Source organism: Eretmochelys imbricata, chromosome 7 (assembly GCF_965152235.1).
Source record: "Eretmochelys imbricata isolate rEreImb1 chromosome 7, rEreImb1.hap1, whole genome shotgun sequence".
NCBI lineage: Eukaryota > Metazoa > Chordata > Testudines > Cheloniidae > Eretmochelys > Eretmochelys imbricata.
The window spans coordinates 57,449,014-57,467,263 of NC_135578.1; the positions used below are offsets into that span (position 1 = coordinate 57,449,014).

Consider the following 18,250-nt stretch of genomic DNA (forward strand, 5'->3'; position numbering starts at 1 on the left):
ACTGTTCAGGAAAGTGCTGACGGGGCACCCCCTGCAGCAAAGAGTGGTGCCACACTGATGGAGACCACTGGAAAGGTCCTAAGGCAGGTTTACTCTTTGAACAGAGCATCTCAGCAGCCAGCGCGGGTGGCACTAGAATAGACAATATGTCCTTCGCGGTCTGAAAGGCCTTCGGGGTGGTTGGTGGGTCCTGAAGCGGGCTCAACAGCTCAGCAGGAGTCAAAGCCTGGCCACCATCCAGAGAGGAAGAGTTACCCAGCATGGGTCTTTGCTCTCCTCTGACTCTCTGCCTTCCCTTCCTAGGATGTAGGAGAAAGCCCCCTCCTGGCCTTTCTTTGCTTTTTAGCCAGTACCGGGGATGGGGATCAGTGCCAGTCGCTGCCGGCGGTGCACGCCGCACTGAAGCTACAGCACTTGGAGCAGAATCCGATCTCGTCGGCTCCGAGGCCAGTGTGAGGGCCGAAGCCATAAGGAGCACTTGGAGACGAATGTTCTGCTCCTTTTTGGTCCGTGGCCTAAAGCTCTTGCAAATGCAAGAACTGTCGCTCACGTGGGTTTCCCCTAAACATTTCAGGCAGCTTCTATGGGAATCATTGACTGGCATGGGTTTTTTGCAACAGTCACAAGATTTGAAGCCCAGGGACCGGGGCATGCCCCATCCCTAGGCTGAGTCCCGTACGGGACTAATTAACTATTTCTAATTTAACACTAAGAGAACTATTAACTATACAACTTTAAACAGCTATACACAACAAATTAGGAAAACTTGCCAAAGCACCATCACTGGCGGTAGGAAGGAACTGAGGGAGGGGAGAGCCGGTGGCATCCCTTATACCGGCGCATATGCGCGCCAGTCCAGAGGGTGCCAGAGTCAGGCACCTACGGATACCAGTGAAGGAAAAACTTCTGGCACCAGTGCACATGGCGAGCACACACACCTACAACGGAATGGACATGAGCAAGCACTCGAAGAACCACCCTTGATTTTGCCAACTGACATGCAATCACAAATGGAAGCAGAACAGACAGCTGAACTTTTAACTCAGCTACCAGAAGATTTTAAAGAATTGAGAATGTTTTATTAACAGATTCCTAAATTCTGTGATACTATTAAGTTTGAACAAAAGTTAAGATTTTGTCATTATGTATTACACTGGTGTAGTGCATGTCATCATGTCTCAAGGTGCTGGCCTCCGCACTGGTAGCAGCCTACTACTGAATGTCAGCTAGTAAAGTTAATTTTCCAGTTAAGGTGATAGAGACTTGTAGCTTTGGTGCTGATGGTCTCTAAGTTCTAGCACAGCTGGCCACCTGTGATGGACCTGATGCCTCAACAGCGTTCATCTAAACAAAACTTATCACTGTAGCTGTCAACAGTACTATTTCAATACTGATCATTTCAGCAAAAAATCCAGCTGCTTGGGTATCGAAGGCAAAACTTGGATAGGATCCTACCACTTCCAGCTGCCAATCTGACTTCTACACGTGACTATGACTTCACTGCAGAATAGGTAAGGAAGAAAAGTTTGGGCTGTGAGGGGAGTGAATGTTTATAAAACTACACATGCAACTTTATATGGATGGCAAAAAGTACCGAAGCAACATTTCTTTTGTATCTGTTTCCAAGTTTGCTCTCATCAGAGATGGAAATTCTGGATTGCTCTCAGAGGCCAAGTCAGCTTTGTTTCACTTTGTATTGAGAAACAGAGAGAATATTAGTCAGCATTACTTACATCCTCTGTAGTCTTTCTACTTAGTTAGAACATCCAACTTAAACACTATTTTATATATTTAAATACTAATCGTAGAACCATGGAGTTAGAAGGGACCACAAGGGTCATCAGTCTAGCCAAGATGCAAGATTCATCCTGTCTAAACAATCCAAGACAGACAGCTATCCAACATCCTTTCAAAAACCTCCAGTGAAGGAGCTTCAACGACTCCCCTAGGCAGTCTGTTCCATCGTCCTACTGTTCTTAGTTAGGAAGCTTTTCCTGAGATTCAACCTATATCTGCTGTGCTGTAGTTAGGACCCATTGCCTCTAGTCCTGCCCTCTGTGACAACAAAAACCAACTTTTCTCCATCTTTTTATGGCATCCTTTCAAATATCTGAAGACTGCTATTATGTCCCCCCTTAGTCTCCTCTTTTCCAAACTAAACATACCCAGTTCCTTCAATCTTTGCTCACATGGCTTGCATTCCATCCCTTTGATCATCTTTGTTGCTTGCCTCTGGATCCTTTCCAGTTTCTCTACATCCTTTCTATACACTGGTGACCAAAACTGGACACAGTACTCCAGCTGAAGCCTAACCAGCGCCGAGTAGAGAGGTACTATCCCCTCCTGTGACTTGCAAGCTATGCCACAGTTAATGAATCCCAAAACTGCATTTGCTTTTTTTGTCACAGCATCACATTGCTGACTCCTGTGATCCACCACAACTCCCAGATCCTTCTCAGCAGTGCTGCTGCCAAGCCAGTTATCCTCCATTCAGTGTCTGTGCATTTAGTTTTAATTCCCAAAGCGTAGCACCTTGTCTTTGTTTAATTTTAATTTGTTGTCTACAGCTCAGTTCTCCGATTTATCAAGATCCCTTTGAATTTTAGCTCTATCCTCCAAAGCGTTTGCAACGCCCCCATCTCCCAGCTTTTATGTCATCTGCAAATCTGGTCGGTAATAGTAATGCTTGTGACAGTCTAAATATTCTTTGGACACAAGTTAAGGAATAACAGCTGAAAAGTTGTACAGCTTTCCCCCCTCTGAAACCAGGCATCGAAATCAAAACCCACTTTTTACCTTAAAGATTCAGATAATGGTGTTAAAGTGCCATCCCCCCTGTCTACAACACGGAAGAAATTCAACTGATCTCCTTCCCGGTACACCAAGAAGGTAACTTGTTTGTTGGATGGCCCCTTCTCCCAGACCTCATCTCGACTGGGGTCCATGTATTCAGCCATTTCCCTAATAGGGTCTTCCACAGGAACTATAAGGAGAAAACAGAATGAAAAACAGTCTATTTCAACTTTGAAGTCTAATCCCTCAAAGAGGCTGAGCTAGAATACCTCAGCCTGCATACTGTGTTTAAAGAAATCTACAGTGATGGTCTGAAAATGTCACTGATGGAACAGTCTTCAGGAAGAAAACAGTAATCTGTACAACTTGAAGTGTTGAACCTAAAATTAGTTTTTTCAGACCGCACTCAAACATAAAACACCTGTATAGATGTAGTCCCAGTGGTTCCAAGTCATTCGTGGGAGTGCATTTAAGAGTCTGAAGCACTCTAGTACCTGGCTCAAGTTCCCACACCTCTCCCTCCTATGTTTATATCTCAGGGGACTTCAGTGACTGGTGGCGGTTAGCCCAGAGGAGCCAATGGAGCCTCCCTGACTTGACCAGTCTAAATGACAGCTATGAGCCTCTAGCTATCTGAGACAGGGTTTTATCACCCAGCTTCACAAGCGCCTCCATTTCTCCTCTCAGAGACATTAAAATCCACATCACAGACACTTTGCAGTCACTCAGTGCCTCACTCACTGCTCTTTTTAAAGGGAATTATAGTCACAAGAAGTCCAGTAGCACCTGCTACAACGTTTAGGAAAGCTATGGCATGAATGCTTTGACTACATCATTGTATGTATTTGGAGACAGCTTAGAGGTAGGGTTATTTTTAAAACTCAGGTGCCAGAAACAGTTGACTGGAATGGTAAAAAGCACAGCCTAAAAATGAAGGTGTTTGTTATTATCCCCTATTCATCTGTCTGGTTCTCCGCCCCTTTCCATTACTAGCCCTCTCCCTTTGTTGACTCCTTTTATTGAAGCAGACCCCCACATCACCAGCTCCAAGCAGAGTTTCACATATGGGAAAGAGATATGGAATGAGATAAATGAGCAGACCATGGGATCCTGCTTAGTTATTGAAGATTTGGCATCAGACCTTTCCTCTCCCTATCAGCCTACAACAGCAGAAGAGAGAAGTTCCGTACACACTGGTGTCTTAGGACAGAAAGCACACCTCTTCCCCAGCACTGCAGTACATGCATAGATGGGGAGCAGGACACAAAAGGAAAAGGCAGACCACACACAGAGGGGCCATCAGATGTCCAAGGATGGGATAGAAAGACAGAGGAGAAACAAAGTTAGCTGGTTAAGGGTGGAGAATTCTACTAACTAGATTTATAAGTAAAATAAATTAAACTAGCACCACCACCTAGAGAAACTGATAGGAAAACCTTAAATATAAAGTTCCCCCTAAAATATTTCAGAGTAGCAGCCGTGTTAGTCTGTATTCGCAAAAAGAACAGGAGTACTTGTGGCACCTTAGAGACTAACCAATTTATTTGAGCATAAGCTTTCGTAAGCATCCGATGAAGTGAGCTGTAGCTCACGAAAGCTTATGCTCAAATAAATTGGTTAGTCTCTAAGGTGCCACAAGTACTCCTTTTCTTTTTTCCTAAAATATTTAAATCTCATTTAAAAGTGAGCGGAGATACAAAGATCAATGAAGTTAGACCCACTTTCGTGTTTTAAACCTTGATTAATTTTCCCATTCTAAAATGAGGAAAAAAGAGTGAGGTTAGATTTGATTACTCGAGTCTGAATTAGAGAAAATAATCCCAGCAGAGCTCACTGTGTTTTAAGTATATTGAGCCGAATATTTTTTCTGGAAAAGAGATTAGTTTGGGGGGAATTCTAGCAGAAGCCTGTGAAGTGACTGATGTTTACAACAAACTGCTTTACAGTTTATTTAGAAGGACGGGAACCATTCTACCTTCAGTTTTGCCAGAGTATGATTAGAGCAAGGAGCACCTTTGGAAATAAAAACTAATGTAATTCTATGAAAATAACTCAACCTACAAGCACTCAGTGACAAGACTAGAGCAGAGTTTTGTAAAACAAGGCATTTTTACAGTTATGTATGGTAGATTGTACTTACAGTGACATTGCAATTAAAGTTTCATTATATGAAAGCTCTAAGTGTCAGGCAGATTATTTTTAATTGCCTTTGAAAGTTGAACTCATATAAGCCTGATTAGACGTGAATCCCCTACAGTAAGTGTAGAAGTTCTCTTCTACAGTGTGCTTTACAAGTGAAAATAGCAAAGGGATTTCCTCACTTTCAGCTTTCATGCCTCTGTGGGTTTTATCACAGAACAATGCTTTACCTATCCCAGGCGAGGCTGCTGCCCCATCTGTATGTAGTAATAAGCAAAACAGGCATCAGGATGACATGCTTAGGTAACCACTGCTGCAGTTTTAGAGCTGCTTTCAAGGGGCATAGAGATTCTGAAGTCATAAGAAGATGTTTGGTGCATTAATTCTCATGCTCAAACTACGTTGCTCTTCAACCTCAAAGCTATTTCAGAATATTGCTGAAGGGGGAGTGTGCAAAAAGATCTGGGTGTCCTAGTATATATGCTTTGCAAGCATGAACTGTTTTCCCACCTTGAACCCCAGCTGTCATTTCATTGGATAAGAGTCACCTAAAAATTGCAAGGTTCAAAAAGTTTGAAAATTAAAAAGCAAAAACAAATCAGTCCATGGGTCAGCAACATGTCCGTGACAAAAATGTTGAGATTTCTGGTAAATTTTCAAAAAATTGAATGACTGAATGACATAAGCCCCCACAAAGTCCGTCACTAAGTACGGTAATTTTGTCAAGTGTCCGTCACACAACATGGTGGTGCCGACCCCTGAATCAATCTATCACATTTCTAGTTCAGAATCAGTATAGAGGCAGTCCTGTGCACGTACTTTCATCAGCATTCAAAGTGCAGTCCATTCATGAAACTATTTGAAATCGGTAGCTCCACTTTGCTGCCCTCTTCAAAACCCATTCTCACCAATTAAATTTAATATCCTCCTTTTTTGCTTCCCTTTCCACTAGACTATTAAAAATTGAGAACAGTTTACGAGCAAATAGATGATGTGTTGGGTCATGTGAAATGCAGAAGCTGGCAAGGCCATGTGTTGCCAAAATTACTGCTCTACTCTTCCTTCATGACTAGGGATGCACTACAGAACTTCATATTATTAGCCAAGGATGGACTTTATTATGACTCCTCTAAAGTTCTGCGCAATGTATCTCACCCTGAAAAGTGGACAATAAAACAAAGGGTTAACTTATGTCAGGTTGAGGAAGAACTGCCACTGAAGTAAGCAATGAAGATAATAGAAACAATCAAATCTCAGGGCTCTGACTAATTTGGAAGGAAAGAAAAAACAAACCTCTTCAGAGGGAAGCTAATGTGATCCCAAAGCATGACATGTATTGAAGCAAAGGCTCCCATAATCTCTACGCACCAAATAGCTCTGGATTCATGATACTACTCTTCTCGTCCCATCCTGTCCCCCCGCCCCCTTTTTAAAAAAAAAAAAAAAGGGTTACCGACTTGAAATATAGCCAGTTTTATAAAATGAGTTAGTAACATGTAGCACCCATGTCCCCAAGTTTGACAGACTATACACAAGTGTGCTAAATGAAAAAAGTTAAAGTCCATAAATACTCGATAATAAGCTGGTTCGTTTATAAGTCCCCCCCCCGCCCGATGGATAAATAAAAATGGAAAATTTTTATGACCCATTCATAAGCCGACCCTATAATTCAAGGGTCACCAAACTTTGGCTCCAAGGCCATCAGGATAAGCCGCTGGCAGGTCGAAATGGTTTGTTTACCTCGAGCATCCGCAGGCACAGAGGTAAACCTAAGTTAACGAAGTGTCCTGGCACACCAGCTGCTTACCCTGACAGGCCGGGACAGCAGCTGGTGGGGAATTTTTTTTTTGGGGGGTGGGGAAGAGAAGCTGCGGGCCAGGGGAGTAACCCCCATGACCACCCCCCACATGACCCCACCCCTAGCCCAGGACTCCCACACTCTCCCCATCCCATCCCTTCCCTTCCCACCTTATCTGGGGAGGGCTGGGGAGGATGTCTCTGGCCTCGCTGGAGCTGCCCCGACAGGCTGGGCAGTGCAGCCGCAGCCTGGTCCAGCAGGCTGGACCGGGTGGCACGGCCACAGCCTGCTCTGGGGGCCGGGGCCGAGTGGCACAGCTGCAGCTGGAGATGCAGCTGCTTCGAAGGCTGGGGGGAGAGCAGCATGTTCAGAAGCAGAGAGAGACTGGCCCTGCCTCTTCCCTTCTGGCTCTGCTGGCTGAGCTGCCTCTCCTCGCTCCCTCTGTTGGGGGGAGGGGCTGTGTCCCACCTCTCCCGCTCTATACCCGTTCATAAGCCGACCCCCTTCTCTGGTGCTTCCCTTTTTTACTAAAAAAATTCAACTTATGAACGAGTATATACGGTAATTATATTCTAATAACTTTACTAATAATAATCTTAGTGTTATAAACACCAGAAAATACATTTTTAGGCAAGCATGATTTTTAAGATGTGTCCCTTTACCAACGCATAATATATTTTCACATTACACAATTAGGATATGCAGAATTTAGACATTCCAACAGAATGGTAACTTAACCATGCTAGCTGAGATTTTTCAATGTTAGTTAGGAATTTGGGGATTTCAATGGGCATCCAACTCCATAAGTCTCCTTTGGAAATCCCACCATCACGGGTACATATCTATTCCAATATTTCTAATTAAATTTATAGATTAGTACTTTATTGTATCATTAAATTTATACTGTAAGACATGCAGTTCAAGATATGTAAGGCAGCCATGTCAATAGTTTTATAACAATATTCACTTTTCAACATCTAATCCAACTTCACATCAAGAGTTTCCTTTAGGCTAATGGTTTTGGGCTAATGGCTCTTAAAACCACAAAAATATGACAAACAAAAGATGGGTGAACAGACCCTTACATATTCCTCAAAGATCTTCCAATTCCTTTACAATCAAAGTCCATTCAGCCAAAAAGCTTGGCTAAAGTATAATGGTCTAGAGTTACGAGTACTTGTGTAAGAGTCTTTATTAGACTGTCTTGATGCTTCACATGAAACCAACACAAAACTTGCACCTACCTCTTCTAGTGTTAATAGGCCCACCTCGCATAGCCAGTACCAGCTTCAAAGTGCAACCTTCTGAAATGCTGCGAATAGTCAACAAAAAAGGTGAAGTTTTGTAGTACTCTCAGTTCCCAATAGTAATAGTTATATTTGGAACAGTTTGTTTTAGTTTTATCTTACACTCACTTGTAATCATTCAAGCAATAGTCATCCTCCAACTCCACATTATTCCAAATTAAGTGCTGCTGAGAGACAGGAATACCTTCAAAAAGACAACATTAAAAATCAGTCAATTAGTATAACATTACTGTAGAATCTTCTTCAGAGAGACTAAAAAATGGTTGACTTTTCCAGCCACACCACTTGCCAGACATTATCCACGCATTTAAATAAATTGCGAGGACTACAACTTTAGTCTAAAGAGCTACCACCCATAGTTAGGGTTTGTCTATTCAGCAAGTTGAGGTGTATTGCAACTCGGGGAAGCACACCCATACAATTAGACCAGGCTCCACCAGTTTGCAGTATTTTTACTTCTGTGTCTGTAAAATCTTAACTTTCAGATTCTGGTGCAGTATCCACGGCTGTGCAAAATTTGCACTGCAAACACTCAAAGGTCTGTTTTTTAAACTACAGAAACACTTTACTAGTCTTATGTCTGGTAAAGCTCGTTATTAAACCACACCAACATTTTAGGATAAATTTGACATGACAGCATATTATTTGAAGGAAACAGGGTTGAAATGCTGAAGAGCAGCAGTGTAGATGAGGTCTGTGTTTTGCACTGGAAATTACAGGAAGTCATGTGTTTCACTTCCTGGCTAACTTTGTTTTCCCTCCATGCATATGGACAACTCACTTACTCGTTGGCACTCATTTAAAGCAAACTGTGCAGAGCTCAGTAACGACCCTTTATACCCTCCTAAAAGGAGGGTGACAATTTCTAGTCTTGATTTCTTGGGTAGACTCACAACCAGACTCAGGTTTGAAAGGAAAAATATTTTTAATCGGCAAGTTATTTAAGACTGAGAGGTCAAAGGCACAAATCACAGTTAGGGTGTTGGTCTGTCTGCTGGGCCTTTGAAAATTAACAAAGTGTCAGGTGGAAGCAATTCTGTCCAAATGACCCACACAAAGTACAGTACATTTTGAGACTTCATTAAAAACTTTCTACAAACAATGTAAGTAGAATGAAACTATATGGAAGTCACGGACTGCCTGCCTGCAGGAGAGGTGTAAACACTAACCTTCGTGTTGAGGTACAAGGGTCATTGCACTGGACGCAAAAAGCTAGCACTCCCTAACGCACGCAAATACCTCCCAAAACACAGCAGTGGAGAATCCTTAGCTTTTGCATCTCTGTTGCTCCTATACATATTCCTTTCTTAGTGGCCTAGTAAGGTGGAAACGGAAAAATCATACCCATTGTATGGTTTGCGCTCCTGCTGGTACTCGTAAGATTCCTTCAGAGGACAATTAACACACTGAGAAAGAGTTACTTGGCCTTATGAATGAATTATGTTTATCCAAATGGCTCTTCATAGCCGAACACTAAAATTACATTGTAGTATGTACACTTCCCTTCATCCTCTAAGACACTGAAAATTGAGTTGTGCTCTGACAGAAGAAATATGGAAGAGGATGCTGTTCTTGTATACAACTGATAGAGTAAAGAGAGGTGCAATTACTCCTTGGCAGGATCGAGTGATTTAAATCCAATTTAAAATCGGGCTGAGGCTCTGTTTGAAAATATGCGATATTGCAACTTTAGATTATAATTTAAATTCATTATAAATTATAAACACTGTTTTAAAATGCTACTATTGGGAGAGTCTTTTTTAAATTTTACAGAACTGCTATAAGCAAACCACAAAACACTAAAAGTTGAGACCCTTATCCTGAAAACACTTACGCAGGTACTTACTAATTTTAGTCCCATGGTCAGTGGGACCACTATAAGTTAAACATGAACATGAGTATTTGGCACATCAGGGGCTAAAACTGTATTTAATAAAATATTCTTCTCTTTATGACATAAAATCTCTTATTCCATTTTGTTTTGTGCTAACAATGTAATGTTACTTAGACTTTCAATACATTAACAATTATTGTTTCTTTTTTTTTTTTGCACACAGGCCAAAGTTTGCAAAAACAGGGGCCTATGGGTGCAATTTTCAAAAGCATCTAAGAGACGTAGGAACGCAAGGGCCATGAACTTCAAACTGCAAATCCTGAAGGAAGACTATCGGCTGCTGAAACATTTCAGCTTTCTTCACCTGAGGAAGTTCAATATACTGTATAGGAAGGTGATACTGATTAGCAATACAGCATGGTCTATTTGCTTATCAATTTGGTGTCTAAGTTTATGATAGTCAGGCTGTTAATGAAGCCACGGACTTAGTCTCTGTCTGCATACAGCAACACTGAGTGTGAAACTTTTTAATAGGAAAAAATAGTAAAATCTGAAATTCTACTTGCAATTAGGAAGCTACAAAACATTCACTTTAGCAATTTAAGACTACAGAACAGGAAATAAAGAACTAGCAGCATGGAAATGAGTAAAAATTATCTTTTTAAATGATGATTTTAAATCATCCTGCTTCGTAGTCAAATTCAGCCCTCAGTTTCAGCCATGAGTACACGATAAGTGTGCATGTTCGTAAATGAAGGCAAATTTTGGCACAATGTGTGTAAGACTCACTATGGCCACAAAGAGGAACAACAGAGGGTTAGTGTGCATAAGCATTCTCAATCTTTGTAGATCTTGATGGATGAGAAGTGACTAGTAATTAGAGCTCCACATGAACTTTCTAATGATTAGCTTTTTTATATATATGTAGAGAGTATTTTGCAATTTAAACAGATAGAAGCACAATGATCTTAAGCTGACAAAAAGGAGCAAGTTTGCCAGCTACAGGCAATTTGTAAGAAATGGATCTTTTCCTTACTATACATTTTTGGCCTACAATAATATCACCAAACAAAAAACTTTATATTATGTTGTAGTTTACATAACATTTGTTCTTAATTTGCTTAATCCTAACACTTCAAATATTTGAAGCAGATCATAAGTAGTTTCTATTGACCTTTGTATAAAGGATAACAGAAAGATACAACACCTGCATGTAACAGTGAAGAGAAATTTTCCTTTTTTGGTGATAAAAGCCTCAAATATTTTATAATTCATAAGAGCCATTTCTTCGCAGTTTCAGTAAAATAACAGATACGAAATACACCAAAATTACACCTGGCAATTCTAATGTCTGTATGCTCAATACTCCATTTACTTGTATATTATAATACTTAAAAGTGAGGGTATAGAATAGTGTAATACAATAGGAGTTCTTAGTAATGTTTGCTTGATAACCTAGAGTACACTAAGTCAATTGGAAGAGACAGTAAGTGACCGAGGAGGATACACCTGGCATCAACTATTCATGATATCCAGTTATGACACTATAGGACCCCAAACTCACCACCTCCACAGAGCTCGTTATGGAACACTGCACAATGTCTGTGATAAACTGCAGCAAGATACAACTTCCATAATTTAGTTTTTAAAGTGATCTTGCCCAGGTGTGCGTAATTTTAATACTACATTGTTTAAGAGCAGGAAGAATGGTTATCAACATTAATCAAATGTCTTGTAAGAACTGCCTAATATTTTGAAAAATATAAGCTGCAAAATATTATGATACAGCAGAATGGTTTGGAACAGTAATGACAGATCATGGTAAGACACAAATACCAGTAAAACTGGGTTGAGCAGAGATGTCACACTTTCGTGAGCAGTTATTCACTAAAAAAAAGTGATAAAATGACACATCATCTCAATGACTCTGGATATCGACAATATGGGTTTTTCTAGCTGCCATCCCTGTAAACTCACCCAGCAAACTGAAAGTCAAGCTGACTTCTCTGATTTCTGCATCACCAAGATAGACTGCAAGGGCAGAATTTGGCCCATAGATTTACAACCCGTGCACACTGAGACTGCACAAGTATATCTGAGGAAAGACTTTGACCCTCAAACTGGAATTTAGTCAACAATTATGTCTGATGCACATATGAGAATAGAATTAAGCTCTTAATATCATAACACTGCAGTCAACACACCTAGCAAGAGTTGAGAACACAACAGGGCATGAACAGGTCACAAAAGAGCCAGTCGGTATGTTTGCTGTTGCTACAGGGCCTAGTGCACAGTTCCGAAGCAGAGCTCACATTTTGGAGCAACTGTCACAATTTTTTAAAAAATAAACTATGAACTACAAGTAATGTCCCCATCAGGTTATGGGAAGAGTTGCTTCTATCCCTTCAACATTAGAAGCTGCCAACAAATTTGTACGTCAGCCAGAAAAAAAGGCATGAAATGACATTAGCGCAGTGCCCATTTGAAATCCGTCAAAGTCACCTATGAAGGAGACACGTTCACATGATAGAGTAACAAATCCCTTTTCTTCAGCTGGCTATTTAATAACTGGTCACATTTAAAGTCTGCAGCATGAGCAAAAGCAAACACAAAAACAAGCTGGCAAAAACCAGTGAGTCCTTCTGCAGTAAAACAGTTTTCAACTTAACATTTCTGATTACACAGTCTTTATTGTCTGAATTTGTCATGGTTTTGTCTGCCTTCAGGGGGTGATTTCCAATTACTTTGATAAACTGATAGATCATTTGTTACAAAATGTTCTTTTCCAACAAATGATCTAACTTGACTCCTACAGAGTCAGAAATATTTTTCATTCTTCTTAAGATGACAGTACTTTTTTTGGTGGGGGATGCTGAAAAGAAAATAATTTTACTCTTTGCAATAACGGACGCACAGACACTCATCTTTATGTTGTTTCCTATAAATCCTACATTTAAAATGCAAATAAAGTAGTATCTATTTCTGTAGGTTCATATACAAGGAAAGCTGAATTAGGTGTAGGATTGTAGTTTATCTTCTATGAGGAGAAGAATCTGCATACAGACTCAGAATATAAAACTGACAATGATCATGAGGATCACACAGAGCCACCTCCTCCTATGAAGCATGTGGCCCTGCTACTGGGCAGTTCTAATCAGTACTGAACAAGTAGGGCTCAGCTATGTCTCAAGGTTGCATCAGCTCAGCTGGTCAACTGGAGCTCAGGGGAGGGGATGAAAGCAAATTCAGGTTTTGCCTCTCTCCAAACATCTACTGCCGCTCCAAATGACAACCTGCTCTGCAAGAGCCAGGGAAGCAATCCAGGTCCTCTCCCCGCCTCTCTGCCCTCAAAAGCAGAGGGCATAATTTACATTTCTATACAGCACACTATCCTTTTCTCCCCTCTTGGGGCCAGCCTGTCAGAGACAGCCCCTGAAGTTCAATCCCATTCTGTCTCACTACATCTTCCAGGTTTCCTTAGTGTACCTGCTTTAACATGCCAGAAACATCTCCTCCACCCCACAATATGTCGATCAGGAAACAGATTTGTATTTAGTGCTGTAACTAAACAGTCTGTTCCCTTTTTTATTATTATTCCACCTTGCATTTTATTACCCCAAATATTCCTCTGAAGGTCAATCTATACAACTGGAACTTTCAACACATATTTGCAAAACCCTCCTCCAGGTAGGACTATCTGCTGGAAGAAGTCCTTGTAGAATATTAATTGACTTTTTAACATTTACTGTCCCTGACTGAAGATGTTGAGTTGGCAAAGCATTCTTTGCTTTGCCTAGGAGATCCTACACTGGAGAAATTTTTCTAAAAATGCAAGCCAGTTTTAAACCCTCTTACAGCAAGAGGCGTAAACAAGATTCCAGCAGCCAGAACTACTTTCTACAGCAGATATAAACCCCAGCACAGGCAGTACCACAATTTGCAGTGGTGGAGCTTGCCTCTGCAAGAAACCAGAGTAAGCTGCAGAGTTCAATCCACTCCCACTGCTTGCTTTTCAACTGAAATCAATTCTGTGACATCACAATAGGTTGCTGTAAAAGTAACCACCCGTTGATCACGATTTTAAGTGGTAAGGAACAAGACTGATGCTGTTTATATGTAATGCACTTGTGATACAGAATATGAAGAGAACTGGAGGAAACATATTTCTAAAAAGAACATTTATAAAAGGTAGATCCAAAAAAGAGAATCGTGATCTCAAATACTGGCAGGTAAAAACAGGAAAAATTGTTGTGTATTTTGCCTTAAGGAAAGACAACTATGGGCTGAGGGGTGACTTTACAAATGTAAAAGGTTCACTTGCGGGGCCATTAAAGGGAGTTGGGTAGGGATCACTTTCAGTCCAACAGCAACAGAAGAGATAACCAATCATTCCAGTCTCCGCAGTATGTTTTCAGTAAAAGAATTCATATTTACGATTTCATTGTATTGCAGTCCAAAATCTTACCACTTTATGATCACTTTGCTTGTGTTAAGTCTTGATCTACATCTACAGAGTGATTTATTGTCACGTCCATGATAATCAATCAATATGCTGTTTCTTAAAAACCCTAGTATGCTACCTTAATATACAATTTCTGCAGGAAGTGAAACTGATGTGGTGCAGGTTGCTGCTGATGGTAGTCCTATTCTGAGGAAGACTGACTATGAGAGCATTTAAATTCTTATGCCATTGCTATCACAGACAAATGAGGCTCTCTTTTTCACTACAGCATCTGCAAAGTCTCATTAAATGGAACAGTTCTGGGTGAAGCAAGAATCCAGGTTACCACTGCCTTGAAGATAATCAAGTGGGTTTTGCTAGGACAAGTTTGAATCTTTGCATATAAGTTTGCTGTGATGTGCATGGGCCAGACTGCATGTGTGGGAACAGATCTGTGGCTAAAAGGCATGACCACCACATCAGCTCTGGTTGAGCTTCAAGCAGTTTCACGCGCACAGAGGGTTTAGATGTGCTAGAGGAACTTTGGGGCTCTTACCTGTTATCAAAGTTTACCTGTGCTCTTCATACCTGGTAAAATCAGCAGAGAGGTGTTGGGGCTGTTCTTGGTGAGATATCCAGCTTTCTTAAAGCAGACATCAACTATTTCCACGTCCCTAAACCTGCCCAAGAAGGTCAGATTATGAAATAGGGAGCAGGAAAGTGGCTTTGGCAGCATTTGAAATATTCATATTTACTTGGTCCCCATCTGCCTGTTTTCAGGCCTGGTTACAGTGTAGACAATGCACTGGTGTCTCCTGATAATACAGCAATGGACAAAAGAACAGTTTTCTTTGCTAGTTTTTAATTCTGCCAGCAGCATTTGTTATAGTTGACCATCGTTGAGTGCAGACCTTGCATGGAAATTGTTAACATGATTCTGTATTTCCCTCACAGAAATCCCACAGATTCTGTATTTCCTTCTCAGAGATCCTGACCTACACAATAGCATGGGGTAATCACCTGCCTGTAACTTACATGCAAAACTTACACTTACAGTGTAAGATGGGATGTTTCACCATGGCATTCTATTTTCATGTACAAGCTGATCAACTGCAAGTCAGGAAAAATTGCCTATCTGCCCCTACACAGCACACTGGGGAGGAACTTGGGGTCTTTTAGCCCCACCCCATACAAGTGATTTTCAGAGATGAGCACTGGTGGACTTCTGTGTCTTCCACATTTTTGTGGAGTGTATTTATCCGTAATTTAAAGCCTATACAATCAGATCCATTATTCAGGAATGTCAAGTAGTTTACCACTTTCCCACTCTGAGAAGTGCAACTTGTAAATCATAAAATTCAAGTAAGTGGTACTATTTTTAACGATAACACAACCTTTAGTGACAGTCAAATTCTCATTGTGATCCTCCCACAAGTTAGACATGCCTAGCGCAATATGCCTATTCCCTAGCCTCCAGATTTTTTCTGCAGGAAATTCAAGCTCCTTTTCCTCACCACCTTCAAGGACTTCTACAGATTTCCATTTTCCTTACTCTTCTTTCTCCCTATGCACCACCAGCTCTGCTCACCTTAATATGCTATTTCCTTCTTCCACTTACAGCTCCAGAACTTTTCCTTACATACTGCCTCCCCTTTTCCTCCTCTTCTTGGAGCAGCTCTCCTGCTCCTGTGCATTAAGCAACTGGACTCCCAGCAGAAGCAGTACGTCTCAGTCAAGGGAGATCATGTGATAAGCATAATGACTATCAATGCAGATGACATATTCAAAGTGGATGTTGGTGGAAGTGAGCAAGCTTCTTTGTCCTACTTGGCATTTGAAGGTGCAACCAAAAGAAAGACCAAATGTGGAGGTGGGAGATCTTATTTATGGTCAGTTCACTGTAGCCAATAAAGACATGGAACCAGAGATGGTCTGTACAGACAACAGTGAAACAGCGAATGGAATGGGAGTAACTGGACTCCCTTCCCCCAAATCCCTTAACTCACTTGATTTGGCTAGCATTCTGCCACACACATATTTACTCTCCACCACCACACTTGGCAAAGATGAGAAAAACAAAAAACAAAAACAAAAAACCACACATACCCAAACCTCTTCCTCCACTCGTCATACAACCCATATCCCCACATCCTCCACAAGAGGTTTAAGAACTTATGAAGTCTACTTAAGGCCTTATCTACATGAAGGAAATTCACATCTGTATAGCTACATCGGTGTAGTTACACTGGTAAAAACTCCTAATGTAGACATGCTAAACTGGTACAAAATGGGGCTTACAACAGCATAGTTGACTTTGGTACTGGTGCAAATCCCTCTGTATACCGGTGTTGTGCAGTCTACGTTAGTAGTTACACTGGTGCAAAGCCACTGATTTAGTTGCACCAGTGCAAATTTTCATGGAGGTAGATTTAGTCCTTAGAGTTAGGCCTCCTGGGAGTGAGGCTGTACTTCACATGATGCGTTAGATTTAACAATTAACAATAAGTCCCCATCCACTGAATAAAGTCTTTACATACTGGAGAATAAGATCAGCATAAAAGGTGTTTTAACTTCAACACATGCAGCAAATTTGTCACTTTAAGAAAAAGCAGAGTCCAACTCCTGACTATACCTAGAAACAGTTAGTGAACTACAGGCAAGACAAATCAGCAGCTTCTTCACATTAAAACTCCAATGCTTTAAAACTCTAGTATGTGAACCAAAAAGTTGTGTTTAAAATAATCCTCTGACACAGTGAATAATATTTCCAAAAAAGGAGAAATTATTACAGTTTTACTAGTGATAAACTGTGCCCTTATAATACCTTAGCAGGATGTACAAAAACAAAGAGGAGTAAATTACAAGAACTGTCAGAAGTCTCTTTAAACCAGAGGTTACTAAACCATTTATGTACAGCATCACCCAATTAATTCCCTATCTTGATCTGCAGCACAATTATAATTAAGGGTCATTTGCAAATTGACTTTTCCTTTAAAATGATATACAATGTGCTGACTTTATAAAGGAGAGAGACAAGTACCTTCCAATCTTTGAATTTTAGCTTTCACGGAAATCACGGTTTCAAAGGGAGCCACTCGCAGCTCAAAGCACGTTCCTGTAAGCGTCTCAATAAAGAGCTCCATAGTTTCATAAAAAGGAAGTTTGTAGTGAAACGGTCCCACGTTATCATCATTGAAAAAAGGAGGTTCTTTCTTGTTGGCCATTACAAAGGATTTACAAATTCCTTGTGGAAAGATTAGTTTGGAAACGTCGCAGACAACTGTGTTCCAGCTTTGAAAACTGGTAACGCGTATTGCTGTTCATGTTTCAAATGTTGCACCTAAGGAGAACACAAGGGCAGTTTCAGCAATGGCAGGATGCGCTCTTTGGCAAACAAATCGCTCGCTGCTGACTTTTAAACACAAGGAATCATTGAATAAACTGGCGGTTAAAACCCACAAGGCAGGCAGCCGGGCGGTGAGAGAGAAGCGTAACAGTGCTAGGTTAGCAACACCACCGGAGATAAAGCTGTAGCTCCGGGAGAGGGACGGGGTCACAACAGCCCCTCCACGAGGTGTGCCTAGCACGTGCCTAGGAAGCGCCCATCCCCCTGGTGCCAGTGTTGACCCCGGCCCCAGCCGAGGAGGGCGGTGCTCGCTCCGCGCACGCAGAGCCCCGGGCTGGCTCCTGACAGCAGGGCGAGATCCCTGCCTTGAAGGGCGCCCGGGCAGATCGCCTCCTGGGCCCCGCGCCGCCCGGCTCCGTGGGGGCTGCGGGGCCCCGCGGGCCGGGCCGGGCCGGGCCGAGCCGAGAGAGGCGCCTGCAAACAAAGGAGACTGCGATCCCTGCCGGGCGGCCCCAAGCCCTGCGCAACTCCCCGCCCCGCCAGGAGAGCGGCCCCGGGGGCGGGGCAGGCGGGCGGGGCGGGCCCCGGTGGG

At 41.7% G+C, this 18,250-nt stretch overlaps 1 protein-coding gene across 4 annotated transcripts in view; it reads right to left on the reverse strand.

The window, feature by feature from the left end:
- ZFAND4 (zinc finger AN1-type containing 4) overlaps positions 1-18,250 on the reverse strand; it is a 42,047-nt gene that overhangs the window by 23,585 nt on the left and 212 nt on the right. For 3 of the 4 annotated variants that reach the window (XR_013346620.1, XM_077821473.1, XM_077821470.1), the window contains exons 2-5: positions 17,353-17,652; positions 8,146-8,221; positions 7,975-8,042; positions 2,797-2,983 (exon numbers count right to left, since the gene is read on the reverse strand). Coding sequence is in view for 3 of the 4 variants with exons in the window: in XM_077821473.1 (XP_077677599.1) it covers positions 2,797-2,983; positions 7,975-8,042; positions 8,146-8,221; positions 17,353-17,536 (515 nt within the window). In the remaining variant the exon portion in view is untranslated. Of the gene's footprint in view, positions 1-2,796; positions 2,984-7,974; positions 8,043-8,145; positions 8,222-17,352; positions 17,653-17,771; positions 18,083-18,250 lie in introns of those variants that run through there. The other variant, XM_077821471.1, reaches the window with a different exon arrangement.